This window comes from Muscardinus avellanarius (assembly GCF_963383645.1).
Source record: "Muscardinus avellanarius genome assembly, chromosome: 9".
In the NCBI taxonomy this organism is placed as follows: domain Eukaryota; kingdom Metazoa; phylum Chordata; class Mammalia; order Rodentia; family Gliridae; genus Muscardinus; species Muscardinus avellanarius.
The window spans coordinates 114,955,876-114,974,664 of NC_137795.1; the positions used below are offsets into that span (position 1 = coordinate 114,955,876).

General features: G+C 51.5%; 1 protein-coding gene across 1 annotated transcript in view; it reads right to left on the reverse strand.

Annotated features, from left to right (window-relative positions):
• Positions 1 to 11,446, reverse strand: part of VIPR2 (vasoactive intestinal peptide receptor 2) — a gene marked incomplete at both ends in the record, with an annotated part of 59,003 nt that extends 47,557 nt beyond the window's left edge. The window contains 2 exons of the mRNA XM_080701933.1: positions 9,091 to 9,190; positions 11,393 to 11,446. Coding sequence (XP_080558059.1) covers positions 9,091 to 9,190; positions 11,393 to 11,446 — 154 coding nt within the window. The remainder of the gene's footprint in view (positions 1 to 9,090; positions 9,191 to 11,392) is intronic.
• Between the last annotated feature and the right edge of the window lie 7,343 nt (positions 11,447 to 18,789).

The following is an 18,789-nucleotide window of genomic DNA, read 5'->3' on the forward strand; positions in this document are numbered from 1 at the left end:
TTACATATTTACGGCATAAATGTGATGTCCCAATACAGGTGTATACTGAGGAAGGATCAGTTAGGTAGCTAGCATATCCGTCACCTCGTGCACTCACGGTGTCTTTGTGGTGAGATTTAAAATGCACTCTTAGTATTTTAAGCAGCACGACATGTTTTATTGACTGCAGTTGCCCTGCTGTGGGGTGGAGCAGCAGAAATACTCCTATCCAGCTGGGCCGTCCCCTCCCAGCCTCCTGACCCCCTGCACTTTGCCCTGGAGGTCAACTTGTAGACTCCACCGAGGAAAGTTACTTGGTACTTGTCCTGTGATGGGCTGATTCCACACAGCAAAGACACACAGGTCCATCCATGTTGAAATTATAGGGCTTCACTCTTTTTAAAGGCAGAATAGTATTCTATTACATACCTATACCACAATTTTTTATGAAAAATGTTTGAATTTATTTAGTTTCAAGAGGATTGTTATGTTTTTTCTTGCTGATCTGCACCCTGTATGGTAAAACAGGCACCTCTTATTAGTTTATTAGTTTACATCCTGGAGACTCAGGTCTGAGGGAAGCAGGGGTATCACTGGCCTGGTGATCTGAGCCTGGTTAAAACAGGAGCCACAAAACACACACCACAAACATTTCAATTTAAATGCAGCAAGACCTTGCTTCAGCTTAGAAAGCAGAGCCAAACCTCTCCTTCTGGTCCGAGCTGGCTCTCAGTGTCTCTGGTTCTCCCTGCATGGATCCCTGCCAACCTCCACCTACAAGGTGCAGCAGCGGACTCAGCTCCCTCTGGAGGCAGTCCTCCTGGAGAGGCCAACCCCACTGGTGTGCAGGTGCCCAAGGGAGCCACAGAAGAGCACGAGGAGAGAGCTTCTTGTACCTTCTGGCCTTGGCTGGTGTCTGCTGCGTGTAGTTGAGACTGACCCCAACTGAGATGCCACATGCAGGTGGGCAGTGCTACTGGCCAGACCAAGTACTGAGGTTCACCCTCCATCCTAAAAGCTTATTTATGGCTAAAGTCACAGCCACAAAGATTCCTGCAGAAAAGGGGCTGTGCAGGAAGTCCAGGTGCTCATAGAGAGCTCAGGGTGGCTGAAGCTGGCTCTTCTGTCTTGCAGCCCCTCTCCCTGCTACACACAGACACCTCCCACCAGCCATCGAACGGATGTTCAGTCACCCCAACTGCACAGCTTGCAGGGGAACATCCCTGCAGCCCATCCCTTCTGCCAACCTAAGCAGCCAAATTCTTCCGAAGACACCTGAAAGTGAGACCCCAGCAGAGGAATTTCAATTTCTTGGTTGTGGCAGGAAAGCTGCTTTGCCATTTCTCTGTTCCAAGGGGCTGCAGCCAGCCAGGTCCGTCTTTGTGAGGGAGCAGGATGAGGGACACTGCAGATTGTCTTTCCTCCTCTGACCCTAACCCCTCTGTGCAGCAGGGTCTTGAGAGTGGATGGTGCTTCCAAGTGAGCAAGACGGGAGGAAAGGGGGGAAGCAGGCAGGAGGGTCTTACTGCTGCAGCAGGTGGCTCGGCCCCAAGATGGACACATGATCAAGTCAAGCTCTTTGACCACAGAGGGTGACTTTGACTTCTGTCCATTTCTTACTGCAGGAAAGATCAGAACAAAGCATGTCCTGTACCCCGGGCATTCCTTGTACAGAATTCTCTGCAGCCAGAAAAGTGTGGTAATCTGGCAGGACCCGGAGTTATGTGGGGCCCCTCTCTGCTTCCTTGACTGCCTCAAGCTTCACCTGAATCACTCCAAGGAGGGAAGTGAGAGCAGGCCAGGCTGGGCATCGGGTCCCCAAGAGACTCGGCTCCGGAGGAAAGGCCGAGGGACCCAAGGACTCAGATGCCATGCTCAGGGTTGTGGCTCAGCACCCCTTTGGGGCATGCTGCTGGCCTGCTCAGAGGCCGCTGCCTTGAAGTCCAGCCCTGTTCTTTCCAGGTGCCACAGTGAGCCCTGGGCTCTCCTGCTGGGCTGAATCTAGAATAACCCAGGTTGGCATCAGGAGGAGGCGCCTGGGTGGCCCTCTACTCAGCGGCGCTGGGTGGCTGGCTGTGATCTCTGAGTCCTCCCCATGCGGCTTTCGTGCCATTCTCCTTTTCAGCAGGGCCACCCCTTCACAAGGGAGAAGGATACGGCACCCTACAGATGCTCTGTTGCCAGGACCCACAGAGGCAGGTACAGGGGTAGCTGTCAGATCTACCTGAGTCTGTGCAGAGGTCTGGCCCTTGAAGCCTTAGTGAACCTAGACTCGGACTCAATTTGACAATGTCTACACATATTCACACACACTCTCGCATAGGGAAGTGATGTATGATTCTTTTTTTCAAAAGCTGGAAGATATATATTTTTTCCTTGATTTCCCATTTAACAATATCTCTCTCATATTCTTAAAGTTATTTATACAGAGTATCACCATTTTAATGGCTGTATAACATTCCAGTTTGATTATAATAGTTGAATCTCCCATTTGTAAGTCCTCAACATCCACTATATTTATGATATAAACAGTGATAAAACAACTGTCTGATAGAAAATCTAGTTTTTAAGTGCTCAACAGGGAGCAAAAGAAGTTAATAAAACCTGGATGGTATTTACTATTTCTGAGTTCCTACTATTAAAATGAAAACCCAGGGAGCCACAAACAAGTACAGGAATAGCAAATCTTCACTATGCTAGCACAGCCACCAATTGTGGGATTTTCTCAGCTGTGCAGAGTGAGAAACCCATGCAGGGCTCACTCATGAAAGGGCTCGTGGTATAGGGTTCACTGTGTAGGTGACACCCATGCAGGGCTTACCTGTGGAGGGCTCACCTGTGTGGGCTCACTGTTGAGGGCTCACCTGTATGGGCTCACCTGTGTGGGCTCACTGTGGAGGGTACACTTGTGTGGCCAGTCTATTCTCTGGCAAGGTGACTGCTGAGCAAGGAGGTTTCTGTGACAGTTTTTAGTTCTATAATACTAAAGAAGAGTCATTACAAAAACCAATTACTTAATTTTGGCATAAGAGCCATCCGTGCCTGCCACTGCATAAAGGACAAACCTGGGCAGAAGTGGAACTGACTTGGGAGAAATCATCTTCGCAAGTGGTTTGTCCTCCTCTGCTCTGACCTGAATAGCCCCAGACGAGCGGCTTTGCTTGTCGGCCCTCATGCCACTCACAGCTCCTGCTCACCGGGAAGGGGCTTCTTTGCACTGTGTTCACAGACAAGGGACGCAGCCTGCGGCGGGGTCCTGGTGAGGGGATGCTGGGGACCAGGGCTCCTTCCTCTCACTAGACTTCCCTGGCCTTGAAAGACCACGGTGCAGGGCAGCAGGCTTGCTCACAGAGCCTCTCATCCCATGCCCAGGTCACTGGAAAACCCCTTCACGTCCTCAGACAAATCTGGCTTTGTGTAAATTCTGTCTCAGCCCCAGTTCTGCTCCCCAGGGCAGGAGCAGCTGAAGCAGCAGCTCAGCAGGACTCCCACCACTACCTTACTTTGCTTTCTGCTTAGAGACCCTCAAAATTACACTATTCTTGGACGCCTGGTGTTGCCTGGACACTTGTGGCCATCACTTCATAGCCTCCTGAGCTGACTGCAGAGCCACAGGGACCCCAGGGTATGTCCGGAGCCTGGGGGCATGTGGTGGAGATGCGGAGTTGTTCTCTAGGCAGCTGCCCAGCAGGGACAGTGGTGCAGAGAGGACATCCCTGCTCTAGTAGCTGCGATCAGGACTTTCTGTCCAGTGTTATTGTGAAAGGCTCCAGAACAAAGTGGACAAACCACACGGGAGTCAGGGTGTGCAGCCATCAGGATAAGACTTCCCAGACCCAGTGAAGGCGCACCAGAGGGCTCAGGTAAACGATCCTGACTTTCCCTGAAGGTGCTGAAGCACTGTCCCTGCTGCCGGGCTCGCTCAACGTGGGTTCCTCTGCATATGCTTTGGAATGCCCCTGTTCAGATGCCAACTAGAAAATTTCCCATCACTCAAAGTTGTACTGAACCCCAGTGAGGCAGTGATTACACGCATCTTACTAAATGAAGGTTTTCTTTTCTTTTGTTCTGTGGATGCATATTTATATCATTTGTTCTTAAAATATTTGTTGGTGAGATAAGAAGAGCTTCTTCTATTCATTAACTAAGCTGGGTCTGGTGCCAAATGCCATTTTAGAAAAGTTGCAATTAGGAACCATGACATAATTGCTATTGGTAGGAGCAGAGAGGAAGGAAGCCGTCTGAGGGAAACACCCAGGCAGCAACCTGCCAACACTAAAGAGATGCTCTGGGGCCCACGCAGCACTGAAAGAGACAGGCGAACAGGCCCAGACGACCTCACGCGGAGGCTGCAGGATGACGGGGACTATTCTAACAGGCTCAGGGCTCCACAGAGACAGACACTATGTAGCAGGGTGCTCTCCCATGGCCTAGATGGCTTTCAGAAGAGCCCCGGCCAGGCTGCTTCTGATTTTCAGTAACGGCTACCCACACCTTCGACAAACATTCACTGCGTAACTCCCGGAATCAGGTCCCAGCTATGCATGGGATACTCCTCAGTGTCCAGAGTCCTGGGACAAGGTGCTCTTCCTGAGAGAAGGGTGGACATGACTTGGGGGTCGCTTCATCATCCCCGGCTTGTGAATGGGCCACATGCGGTCCCCAGGAGAGACAGTGGGGAAGCAGGTCAGGACAGGACCATGCCCTGCCAGGGCCGCACATGTGCTCAGGCCTGCACATGGTGTCACATAGGGAGCAGACTCCTGCAGACTCGGGGAAATGCCGATGTTCTCTCTAATTAAGGTGCAGCAATAATGCCACCCCTCACTGCAGAGGAAGCTACAATCTGAGAGTTCAGACCTTTGGATCTGAGAAGGAGCAGCTTTACTCTGGGGTCCAGTGGATCCTGCAGACAGGATCACTGCTCTGAGACTTTAACTAACATCCGAGCAAGACCCTAACCCAGAAGAAATCAAAGCTGGTCAGTGAACAGAAGGATTTTTTTTACAGTAACATGCAGATATCCAGTTAGAACCTACGTATTTTTAAAAATAGGCTGGGTCTCATAAAACTCAAACATCTGGACACTCCAGACTGTGCTGGAGTTGGTCTGGTTAGCTCAGACAACCTGCCCCACTGATTCAGAGAGCCGAGCCCACACACTGCTCCCTTAGGGAGCCTGTCCCACATGCACAAAGCTATGTGGCAGCGGGTGCGGAGCTGACAGGGCCCGAATGTGGGAGCACGTTGGGAAAGCAGTGCGCAACACATCTCCCCCGCCCAGTGAGTGGTATGCTTGTCCTCACCCATTAAATACACTCTACAACTGTGCTCTGCACCCCGTGGATGGTGCCACGGGAAGTCCAGGGCTGAGCAGAGCGTGAGGCCCTGCATGAAAAGTCTCAGTAGCCAGCCCCATCTGGGGAGGACTCAGCATGGCACCCTGCCAGGCTGATCCTGGGATAATCTAGATTCATGATCAGGGCTTGGGTGGCTTTGTGGGAAGTCCTAGGACATCTCTCTACAGTGAGGTGACTCTCATGTGGCTGGGTCTGACACAGGTCCAGGGTGGAACTCACCTGGGAGGAAACCCTGGCACTGCCCCCCTGTGGGAAACCATGCAGAGCCATGCCCAGGCCTCATGGGGAAGTCCAGAGGACCGAGGTTGCTCAGCCCCTGGGGATCATGTCTGCTCAAGGGCAGGCCCAGGAGCAGAGACAACCCACCCTCAGCCTCCCTGGGGGCCCAACCCTAAGAGCAGTTCTGGGCCTATGTGGTCTCTCAAGTTAGATCCCCAGCATGTAACCAGGCCTGAGCACCAGATAATGGGCCCTATAGCCAGATGTGCTATAACCTGGCCCTTCTTCCCTCCTCTCTCTATGCAAGGCCTAGCCTTCAGCCAGGGCAGGAGACCATGCCCTGCAGCCCTTCTCCCACCTCAGGCTCTTGCTGGAAGGCTGCGGATGGGACCCCTCCCCTTCGGTCAGCAGCTCCTCCTGCTGGGGACCCCTCTGCAGCCCATGGAGGGCTCTGAACCAGAATGAAAGACTGCCCAGTGGGGACCCCATTCCACCACATGACACTGCAGGCAGCCCCTACCCTCTGCTCCCTCCCTCCCAAACTGCTCTGTTCAGACACACAGGCGCAAGGCATCTAGCTTGTTGGCAAGTCCTAAGTCTACAAAAGACCAGAGACAGCTGCCACCACAGCCCTGCTCAGAGAGCTGGCTCTAGGGACTCACTGCCGCCGTCTGCAGGGCCTGAATGCCTCCCTCAGGAGGGTCACCTTCCTCCTGACCTTAAGTGAAACCACCATAAAAGTGCCTAACATTCATGTCACAGGGGGTAAAAGAAGAAAACACCAGAGAAGAGAGGGATGCCTCCCAGTGTTCAAGGGGGCACCGTCACAGAGACGTGCACGTTGCTGACCCGTGAAGTCCCAAGTTCTCAAAGAGTTTAGAACTAAGCTGAGCATGGTGGCACATGCCTGTAATCCCAGTGCTCGGGAGGCTAAGACAGGAGGATTGCAAGTTCAAAGCCAGCCTCAGTAACTTAGCAAGACCCTCAACAACTTAATGAGACCTTGTTTCAAAACAAACAAACAAAAAGACCTGGGGTTGTAGCTCAGAGGTCCCCTGGGTTCAGTCCCCAGTTACCACCCCTTCCCAATACACAGTTTATTGAAATTATTTTCTGTCTGGATTTGTTACATTTTTTTTTGCATTCATATGTAATAAAGTGGAAGATTTTTATATCAGACTGATAGAAATTGCCTCACTAGAATGGAAAACTAGTTTCCCCCCTCGTTTCTGGTCTTTTTCATGGGAATTCCTTGGTCCAGAGTGTAAGTGGCAGGCCCAGAGCCCAGGACCTCAGTCAGCAAATGCTCCCACTGCAGCCGTGGCCCTGGGAGCACCGCGCCCAGTGCTGGTGCTTGGGTCTGGCTCCCGTCATCTACGCTGTCTTCATCTTGGGAGTTACACTATTTATATCGCTGGCATTTGGGCCACGCATATTTCAAGGAGTAGAAGTGCTGTGGACACAGGCTGTCTCTGCTGCACCGATTGGCACAGGCCTCTGGTCAGCCTGATTTTCTCCTGAGAGCCAGCTGCTGCAAGCTCTTCTTATGAGTCAGAGAGGTGGGATGGGTCAGGTGCACATGCTTTGGCTATGAAATAATATGAAAAATGGAGCCTTCAATGTAAGTTGTCCAAGTGGACACTTATCACCACAAGAAAATTGAATGAGATCCCCACCATGACGCCCTGTGGCCTTGGCCTAGCTGGCTACTCTCCCTGCCAAGCTGACAGCAAGTCAAGCCACGCATTTTCAGGACACTACCTCAGACATTGCAGCACAGGGTGCCCAATATGCTTCATGCACAGGTGGTCCTCTGCTCCTCTGAGGAGGAGCCCAGAGTGTCTAGCTGCTGACCTGTCCCTGGGAGTCCAGCCACCAGACTGGGGGCCAGTGAAGCTCCTGGGCAGCGCTGGCCACAGAGGTCTGCCCTTCTCCCACAGAACTATTTTTAACGTATTATTTGAAAACTTCTAAAGAATTGATATGTTTTATACAGATTTTGAATATCTAATAAGCCCTGTGAAGATAGGAAGCTGGGCCTCAGGGAACAGATTGCTGGGGTGGAGGAGGGCCACACCTGTCCAGGACTCCAATGACTCATGATGCCTGTCTTCTGGCATTACCTTCCAGAACTCCCTGAGTTTTCACTGAACTCTGAGTTTTCTCAGCAGCCACCAGCCTGACCCTCAGTCTCCTGTCTGGGTTCCAGGGCGGTGTGTGGCTCTCCCTGGTGTCAACCCTTAGCAGCAGCGTGAGGCAGAGTTATATGTTTGCTGTTCCATGGACAGAGTTCCTCCAGGCGCTCTGAGGGCATGGCCATGGTTAAGGCTGGAGGGAGGTTAGGCCAGGCGTCCCTGCTCAGAGGATGTGGGCAGGGTGCAGGAAGGCCTGTTTCTGACAGAGCCACACTGTGCAGCCTGGGGCTGCAGTTGCTTGTGGTGTGCAGGTGGCTCCGGTGGCTGTGTGCCATCAAATGCATGTTGACTATAAGTTAAGTGATAAGGAATTTGATATTTCAGGTACATAAGATACATATTAAATTAATCTCACTTTTTTCATTTATTTTAGTGTGGCTACTAGAAAATTCAAGTTATCTATGTGGCTCAAATCTTACTGATCTAGTAGAGTCCATCATCTGACACCCTCTGTAGGACACCAGATGTTTAAACAGAATCTTACTTTGATTATCTCTCTTAAAGAGGATGAGATCCTGGCAAACACCAGAGAGAACAGAAGCTCAAGGACAGAAGGCCTTGCCACAATTGATAAGTGGTGCTGTCCCCCAGCCCTCCTGTGGCAAGGACAAGTGGGGTGCCTAGGTCTGAGGAACCCGGAGGAGCCCAGCAGACTCCTGCCCAGCAGCCCAGCCGCAGCAGGACTAGCAGGCTCACTGCATTCACAGTAGGCCTGTCTGCAGAAAGCACAAGATCCATTTTCCTGTTTGCTTTCTGATAAGTCTACCCTCCTTACTGGACCAAAATTATTGTGATATAACTAAGATTTGAAATTTATTAATTCAGCCGGGCGTGGTGGCGCACGCTTGTAATTCCCGCACTTGGGAGGCAGAGACAGGAGGATTGCGCTGGTTTGGAGCCAGCCTCACTGGCTTAAGAGACCCTGTTTCCACATAAAAAAGTTAAAAAATAGGTCTGGGAGTGTATCCCCGAGGTAGAATGGCTTCCAGGAACCCCAGTACCACCAAAAAAAAAAAAAAAAAAAAAGAAAAGAAATTTATGTATTCAGATAAATGCTCATTCCATGGAAAAAGGGGCTGTGTTTGCAAAGGGTAGCAAAGCCACAAAATGTTAGCCACCATGGCCATCACTGTGAACCGTGAGCGTTGTCATTGTGAAGGGTGAGGGTTCCTCTTGAGGGTTCATGTGGACCTCACAGACATGGTTCTCCACGGGCTTTGTCAGCAGTTCCCTAAAAACTAAAAATCAGACCTGCTTCAAGATGCAAGCAATCTTCTACTGGCTGTCAGGAGAGGGAGGAGCTGCCAGTGTCTGCAGCAGGACGTTCCTGTGCTTACCTTCAGATTTTTCTGTTTGAGTGCTTAGAAGCTCTGCACATTTTGTTTCTTCCTCCTGTATTTCCAGGTGAAATCGACATTCGGGGTGAATGCTATTTACCTGTTCAAGGTAAAAAGGAACCTAAGTAACTAAAACTTACATAAGAAGAAAGTCAAGCAAGACTTCTACAAGAAGAATCTAAACCTCACAGTTCAAGACAGTTCCAAATTAAAATTTACCTCAAAGCAATGACCTTCATTTTCCTGGCATGATTTACTATTTGCTTTGTAATTTTTTAAAAAACAAACACAAAACCTAATAGAATATATATATATATATATATATATATATATATATATATATATATATAGTTTCTGAACAGGGAAATAAAGTGGCATAATACATTGTATGTTTAAACCAATAATGTCTCAATATTCAAGTCTTCCATTTCATAGTTCTCAGAATGATTGAAGCAAATGCATATTTACTCACGAGCCCACTTTTCAGGACTGTGTGCAGATACGTGGTACCAGCTCCTTCAGTGACCGAGTTCACTGTAATGCCTTATGACGGGGCAACTATATTTCTAAAGTTTCCAGACCCATTTGAAACTTAAAATTATAATACAGATGAGGTTGTAATCATTCTGACTCTTGAATTTGGTGTGAAGGGGGTTTCAAAAAGATTAGAAGAATGGGAAGGGAGGCAGAGGTTCCAGAATCACATGGCCATGGCTCTGCGGAGAGGTGTGTGTGTGTCTGTGGTGCTATAGAAGTAGTCTCTCCTGTGCTTACCAACACAAAAGACGGGACACAGAAAGGGGGTTTAGACCTCAGGAGACAACATTCTCTGATTAGTTTTTACAAAGCCCAGCACTATTTCCCTCTACTCTGTCAGACCACAGCAAGTGCCCACATTGTAGGCTGAGCTGCCCAGCTGCCTACAGGTCTCTGTCTCTCCGTCTGTGTCTGTCTCTCTATTCTCTCTCGTTCAATCTCTCTCAGCTTCACTCTCCGTCTCACTGTCTTATCCTCTCCTTCTTACCCAAATTTTACGTTTACTAAAATAGTAACTAAAGAGAATCATACTCCTGGTCATATTATAGCCATCTATGTTTAGATATCCTCCTTTTTTTGTGTGTGTGGTACTGGGGATGGAACCCAGGGGCTTTCTACCTCTGGGCTACACTCCCAGACCTATTTTATATTTTATTTGAAAACAGGGTCTCACTAAGTTGCCAAGAGCCTAAGTAGCTGGCTTTGAACCTGTGCCATCCTCCTGTCTCAGCCTCCCAAGTGCTGGGATTAAAAGCGTGTGCCACCACCCCGGTAGATATCCTACTATTGATATAGGTCAACTAGAATTCCAACTAGAAAGAAAGTTTCCTGACAAAATTACGAGAAGGAACTTGATGCCACATTTACCCCACTTACAAAGGACCCAAGAATTTTTCATGCCAGCTGCCCACTAAGCAGACACTCCTGCTTCAAGCAGCTCTGCTTTTCATACAGGAACAAGTTAATAGTCTAGTTAATAGTCTAAATTTCGAAATTAAGAACACTGTATCAACTTAGAAAAATTAAGGCATTAAAAGCACTGGGTATCTGACATTCTTGGAATAGGCAAAACAATGACTTTTGTGGAGGCATCTTGGGGGGAGAGCGGCCTTACCCACGACGCCCCTGATGCTCGGGCTGCAAGCTCCTGCGAACGCCTGGCACCAGTGTCGAGGGTCCTTCTCACCTGGCTTGCGGTGCCTCCCCAGGGCCCAGGGGTCTCCTGACTCCAAAACCGAAATACCCCCACGGGCAGCCACAGCCTTCCCTAAACAACTCCCTCCCGGCCGCGCAAGCTGGGGAGGGGACGCAGCCCGACCGCGTACACAGCGTGCACGTGCAGACCCTCGCGGGTCGGTGGTCCGGAGCTTTCCCGAAACTACGCCAGGCAGCGACAGGCTCCCCGCGTAAGCTCCGCTCGGTCTATCTTTCCTGCGACGGTCTTAAAACGAGCAGAATACTTCCAGAGGAAACTTTCTTAGCGATCCCGGATTCCCTCCGACACCGCTAAAATCCAAGCCAGAGTCAGCGACAACGCTGCTCCAGTCCCTGCGGCGCGAGCCCGCGCAGGTGCCGCCGCCCGGGCAGGGACCCCGCGCGGTCGGTGGCGGCCGGAGCCCGCCCAGCCGGCCCGGGAGCCCGGACGCGCGGCCGGCTGACCCTCGGCGCGGCGGGGCGGCGAGGACCCACGGCCCGAGTGCCTCGGGCCGCCCCTCCCGCCCCCCGCGCTCGCCCGAGAGGGGAGGCCGTGGGGTCGGCGACTCACGGGGGCCAGCAGCCAGCAGCAGCAGCAGCAGGCGAGCAGCGCGGGCGCCCTCATCCCGGGCTCTGCGCGCCGCCTCCGTCCCCAGCCCGGCGGCCGCCCGGCCCGGGGTGGGGGGATCCGTGGCCGATCGAGCGCGCGGTCCCCGGCCCGGGAGAGCGCCCGCACCGCCCCGCCCCGCCCCGCCCCGCCCCGCCGAGCCCGGAGACCCCCCCCCTCCTCCTTCTCCTCCTCCCCCCCCTCCTCCCCCTCCTCCTCCTCCCCCTCCTCCTCCTCCCCCTCCTCCCCCTCCTCCTCCTCCTCCCCCCTCCCCCTCCTCCTTCTCCTCCTCCTCCCCCTCCTCCCCCTCCTCCTCCTCCTCCCCCTCCTCCTCCTCCCCCCTCCTCCTCCTCTTCCAGCAGCAGGTCGGGGGTGCTTGCTCCCACCCAGCTGCAGGGTAGGGATCCCCAGGCGCACCTTCCGCGGGAGCCGCGCCCTGAGGCCCCGGGAAGCCCACCAGCTCGCGGGCCGAGGGCCTTAGGGGTCAGTGGAGCAAGCCTCTGGGCAACTGGAGTACGAAGAAGACTCCAGTGCGTCTTGCGGGGAGCTGACTCGGTTCTTGGAGAGGAAACAAGGTGGGAAGCTGGAAAACTGCACGCGAGGACCTACCGGGCAGTCACACAGTCTCCCCAGCCGCACCCTAAGGCGGGGACCTCAGGCGGAGACACCTCTGCAGGGCCACATCCAGGACACATCCACTAGACAGTGCGTCTAGTGGAGGAGCGAGTTAACCAGCCAGCGAAACTGCACCAGAAATGAGAAATAAAGCAGACACTAAAAAACTTTACTTGGAAATATTTTCAAAAACAAACGTTAAAGAAATGAGTACAAAGCACAGCCTTTCCCTCTTCATCTGGACTCAGTCTGGAACGTCTCACCTCGTGGAGGTAAGTTACCATCTCAGCTCCCCGCCCACCCCCCCCCACCCCGCAACCCCCAGTAAATCCACCGACTTCCAGCTCTCCTCTGTCAGTGTCTAGCCAGCTGGGAGCCACATTAGAAAACAGGATTTGGACCTTAGACTTGCAACTTGGGATCTGGAGGCTTGGGCCCTGCGTCCCCTCTGATGAACCTTCCTTTATTTGCTTTCCTACCCTGGGCAGGCCAGTGAACTGGAGTATGCAAGTGCAGTGGCCACCCTGGCTGCTCCACCCAGAGGGCGCTGGTGAGTGTCAGGCAGCGGATGCCTGCACTCTGAGAACCACTGTACCTGCTGCCCAGGTCAAAGGTTGGGCGAAACTGGAGGTCTTCTCCAGACGCATAGATTCAGCGTAAGGGGTATCTGAAGTGGAGAAGTAACCAAGACAGTGCCAAGATACAGGCCCATGGGAGACAGAAGGGACCTGTCTTTCCCAGGATGCAGTGCTTTGGAGGAGTGAAGCTCTGAATGGGACTGGCCATGGCCAGGCTGAGGTCAAGGACTGAAAGGGCACCCACCAGGTGCGTGCAGCGGTCAGCCTAGGAAGCGGCTGCTCAGGAGGCTGAGGACAGAGGGGCCGTGGCAACGGGAGCTGGGACAGCGTTGCTGGTGAGGGCCTGTTCCCTCTGCACTCCTCCTTGTCTGTACAGCAAGCTCCTCCACCTGGGCACTGAGGTTTCCAGCTGAGCTCCGAGTGGAGATAATCAGGCTGTGCTGAATGCCTATTCCTGTGTTCTGCCAGCAGTAGCCACACCTGGTGAGTCATCCAGGGAACCATGAATGAAGGGTCCAATACGTAAATGTGGATGTTCTGTTGGGCGTTTGCATTTCCCAAACAGAAAGTGGAACCACAGGAACCCTCACTGAGGTACTTTTGGCCCCAGCCCCAGAGGAATAATGGTTCTGGGGTGCCCTGTGTTTGTGGGACTTGGGTGGGATGACAGTGACCTCGGTGTGCCGAGCCTAAGCCTTTGAAGAAACTCGCTCTTTGCATCTCTTTTTTCTTTCAAAAGCCTGAACATTGGACTTTAGTTTAAAAAAAGAAAGAAGGAAGTCACTTTTCCCAACTCCCTTACACAAAGACTGTGTTTCAGTTCAAGGTCTTTCCCGACTCTGTGGAAATCTGTGGAAGCCAGGAGCCCTCTTTGTGGGCCTGGGCCTGGGCCCGGTTTTGTGCTTCTGGGTTAGAACTCTGGAACAAACATGAAGGTGGTTTTCTGATTATGGTCTCAGGCAAGAGCTAGGAAGTGTCATGCCCGCACATCTTCATGCTGGGGCTCTGGGGAACCTTGTGCCAGGGCTGCATTAGCCCCTGGTCTGTGGAGCAGAATTCCTAAGATGTGCTTGGCCTACTTCTCAAGACAATTTGGCAATTAAGTCAAGGCCAGCTGTGGTAGGCCTTCACAGGTGCATTCACACCCAGATATTACATGCTGGTGTGGAGATGTGGCCCTCAGGTGACACAGATGCAGGCTGCCACCTCAGGGCTGTCTGGTGGGGCTTCCAGCTCCTGCTCTTCCCCCATCACAGGCCCCTGGAGGGAGTGGACTCAGCAAAGCTCCAGCTCAGTGCCCTCCACAAACCTGAGAGCTTCAGTTCCAGGTGTTTCCAACTGTTAGAAAGCTCATTGTCTTTTCTTCCCCCAGCCCAGTCCTGCAGGGCTGCTTAACCTGGACCGGGCTTTCCTGGAAGGGTGGGGTCCTCTCTTCTGTTTCTCCTCTACCTCTTGTATTGTTGCTGTCTGGGGTCCTCGGGTTGGAAAGGGTAGAAAGAGTTGGGAAACCCTGTCTTTTGGCACAACATGGTGCCCAGGGCTGGAGTGCTCAGGTGGTGTTGGGGTTTTTCAGTCTCTCTTGTCTGCATTGCTGGGAGCCCTTGGGGAGCCCCCATCCAGATGCTGCCTCCTCACAGGCCCTCAATGCCTGCTGTGAGCGCAGTTCCTGCTTAGCTCTGCAGGCAAGTGGCCAGCTGCAGTCTCTGCCTCCAGGCTCCTGGAGGGGGGCATGTCTCTCTCCTTCAGAAGACACAGGCCAAGTTCCCCAAGTGACTCTCAGGGCAGCTTCACTTCATGAGGGAGGGAGAAGCACTGCCCCCCCAGCAGTGAAGGCTCTCAAAGCAGGCCTCCTGTGGCCTCAAGGGCTGAGGGAATCAGCTTCTCTGAGGCAACCTGTGGTGAGGGATACTGGGAAGACACTGTTGAGTGCCCCTTGGGCCATTCTTGGCCACTGTTGGCAGCCACTACCTGGTTGAAGTATGGCTACTTGACCCCACCTGTGTGGCCTTCGGTGTGAACTGTGCAGAACACTTGGTGAGTCTTCCCAAGGGTCCCCCAGACACACCTGGAGAGCCCTGGTCCTCAGGATGACTGGGAGACAAGTCAGGGTGACCCTGGGCAGAAGTTGTTGGGTATCTGACTCTCAAAAGACTTCATGTTTCAGAATGACTGTGTGTTTGAAGAGGAAGTGAGCAGACAGTGGAGAGAGATCACATTGGCCTCTTGCCCCTCCTCTAGCTCTCCATGGCAACTGCGGCTCCTTCTCACCATTAAGGAGCCACCATTGTTATTAACCAACATCCGTGGTCCACGCTGGGGTTCGCTCCTGGCATAGGACACTCTGTGGGTGTGGATGCACGTCTGTTGACATGTGTCCATGGGTACAGCTCATACGAGTGCTTTCACTGCCTTGAAAACGTGTGTTTCACCTGTTCATTCCTCCCTCCTTCCCTCTCTCCTCACACTCAGGAACTATCAGTCTTTAATTCCTCTACAGTTTGCCTTTTCCAGAATTTTAGATAGTTGGAATCGTACGGTAGCCTTTTCAGATTGGATTATTTCCTTAATATGTATTTAGGATTCCTCTCTGTCTTTTCAAGGCTTGAGAGTGTTCTTCTTTTTAGCTGAATAATATTCCATGGTCTAGATATACCACAATTTTTCCATTAACCTACTGAAGGACCTCTCAGCCACTTCCAGGTTTTGGCATTTGAGAATAAAGTTGTTAACATCCATGTGCAGGTTTTTGTGCAGACATAAAATTTTCAGTTCCTGTGGGTAAATACCAAGGAGCATGGTTGCTAGATCCTATAACAAGAGGACATTAATTTTGTAAGATATTTCCAAATTATCTTTCAAGGCAGCTGCAGGGTCTTGCATTCCCTCTGAGCCTTCCTGTTGCTTCATGTCCTCCCCAGTAAGGCATCTCTCTCACCCCAGGTAGGTAGAACTCAAAAAGTTCTTCTTGCTCTCTTCTCCTGGGCCCAAGTGTGGCCCAACTTCTCACACCCACTCCGCCTAGTGGAACACCCTGCCCAGCTCAGTCTTGCCAGTGGCACACAGTGGGCCTTGGTCCTGTGAGCAGGTGAGCAGCGGCTGAGCCAGCCCTCAGCTTCGTGTGCTCTGGCCTGACTTACCTGGACTGCTGCTCTCCTGCTTGGCTCCACTCTTCACCAGCAGCTCCCGCCCTCTGAGGGCATTCACCAGAGCCCTCTGGCCACCACTGGCCACTCACTGTCCCTCTTCCCTCACCTAGAGGAGGATGGGGCCTGGCCATCTGCCTAGTGATCCACCACCTCGGGCATTGAGTCCTCAGCAGTGAGGACTAATGAGTGTCCTTAGTAGTACGGGCTTATGGTTGTAAGGCATACATTTCTGTGGACATTTTTTTTTTATATTGTCTCCCTCCCTCCCAACCCCTTAGGAAGTAGCCAAGACCTTTTCTTTTTCTGTGTGATAAAATGAACACCAGGTTTTACTTGGGTTTGCCCAAGTCCCAGGCCAGACAACAACAGAGGCCAGGAGCTCAGATTTCCACCTCTGGGCCACCTACTCCCTGATCACACTGCACGGCTTTCTACTCTGACACCGTATATGCTGAGACTTACCCAAACCATTAGAACACCGTAAGGTGTGAACACGTGGGAAGACTTAGGGACTGTCAGGAGATGCGGGTGGCACCCACCTACACTCCAGATCATTAGATTATCACTAGCTTTCTTATCTGTAGTGAGTGTTTATGTTAATCATAAAATCTTGAACAGAGAAAAGAATAAAGTTGATTGTTCCTTCTCTTAGTTTTTTCTAAAAATTGAGATGTATTCCTCAGAGCTCCTTTCTGACACCACCCGTGATAAGGGAGCTCTGAGGAAGTACATAAACTGAAGTCATTTGCCATGGCGGGAGGGGATGGTTAGGGGAGAGGCGCGGCTCCATTAGGCAGTGTAATCACAAGCCACCTCCGGGTCCCATGCGCTCACGTTGCACGGGGAAAGCAGGGCTCATCTGATGCCAAGTGCCCAGCCTGCTCAGCCACGTGCAAGGCATGAGACACTTCTGCAACCTGGAAAGTGAAGCTGGCAGCTTCAGAGGAGATGGGATGCTCTTCACAGCCACACTGCTGACTTTTCTTTTCTTTCTTTCTTTTTTTTTTTTTTTCCTTCGGTACTAGGGATTGATCCCAGGTGCGTTCTATCTCTGAGCTATACCTCCAGCCCTATTTATTTATTTTTTATTTTAAAACAGGGTCACACTAAGTTGCAGAGGGCCTCACGAAGTAGCTGAGGCTGGTTTCTGTCTCAGGCTCCCTAGTACTGGGATTACAATTGTGTGCCACCTTGACTGGCTTGCTAATTTCTTTAATTCATGTAGCCTTAGAACCAACTGGGTACAAGTGTCAGACCCATCTGTGGACACTTGGCTGGTAGTCCCTGAGCGCATGCTGAGAACAAGGCCATGGAGGTCTGATGCTGGCACCTCCCAAGAATGTTCCCTCTGCTGCGACATAGCTGTCTTCTGGTTTGTGTGACCCACCTCAATTTCAGGAGAAGCAAAAGGTCTTTAGTCAGTAACATTTAGGATGACTAGGACTTTCCATGTTTCAAGGAGAAGCCTGGGTGGGTAAAGCCTGGTGTGGCCTAGTGGGAGGATGAGCAGTGTCCAGGTCAGCAGAGCCTGAGAGCCCTGGCCATAACCCTGCACGCTTGATCATGGCACAGCTTGGTGCACAGTCCTCAGGGTGCTGAGACCCAGGAACTCCAGGAAGGGCAGAGGAGCTCACCAAAGGGCTGGGTGACAGTACCTTGGCCACATCTCTAAAAGGCAGGCCAGGACAGACCCGGCTGTGAGGCTTGGGGGTCAGGCCAGGCATGGAGGGTGGATGCATGAAATGCTCCTCTCAGCGGGGCTGTGTCCTAGTGAAGAGAGAAGAACACATCCATCTTTAAAGACACCAGAGAGCTTTTAAAACTGCACATTAAGCAGAAACAAGAGTCTAATTGAAGAGTGAGTTGGTAAATGAAACCATGTTTAAAAGTTTGCTCCAAAATGAACAGGGAGGGATAATTAATTACTCAAGTGGTCTTTAAATAATTAATAATGTTCTGCTGGATGTAATTAAAGAAGATTTTCTAGGCCAAATTGTTCTTAAGCACAGACTCACAAACTCAGAAACAGAGCATCTGAATCAAGAAGCTTTGTCCTTGTCTTTTCACCAAAATATTACTATTTTCTCTGTTCTTTGGTCTTTTTTCTTGTTCTAGGACCTATTAGGTCCTCTTTCTGCTTCTAAGTTCACACCCTGAGGGGAAGGGGATGATGGGCAAGGTGAGGAGTGAATACTGAGCATTATAACTTGAACGTCATACTCAACAGGACCCACTGGCACCTCTTGACCAGTCCCATCACCGATGGGGCTGATGGATGCTGGCCAAAAGTCCCTTTCCTGGCATACACTCCTTCAGCCTCCTGAGGTGCTCAGTTATAAGCCACAAAGTCTCCGTGTAGGCAGGCACAGTGCACAGTGCTGTCCAAGGATGCTGGCTGGGGTACTAACTTGGCAACACTCCATCTTTTCCTCAGCTTCTCCAAGATGATCAGACAAGACAGAAAGCTTGGACATCCAACTGGTTATTCAACCCACAAGTAAGAATTTTAGTGACCGCATGTGTGCTTTGCTTGGTTTTGAGAAGAGAGCAGGGTGAACAAGAGACTGGGATGGCTCTCAGAGCGTTGTCCATTGGGGCAGATGACTGCCCACATCAGCACAGGACAACCATGTCTGCTTCATGCTTTTCTGATAAGCTCAAGCAACCAAATGCAGGAATTTAGGTAGACAGTAAGTAAAATAATATCACACTTTAACTTAAATACCTTTTTGAGTGGATACAACAGCCAAACACATCCACTTGGACACACTGTCATTACAGAAGAAAAAGGCCTGCTTAACCCACAGGCAGCCCACATCTCCCCTGGAGAGTCTTCTTTGCTATAATTGAGAGCACTTTGGCTGATTGCTTTAAAATGCCTTCTTCAGAGGGTCACTCCCTCTTTGATTTCCTTGTTGCAGCACACTCTCCTCCCAGAGTGTAAAAGCTGTTTCAGTGAGAATGCTGAAAGAAGAATGGAAGGAAACCTGGAACAGCAGATATGAAGACCTGACAGCCCTGC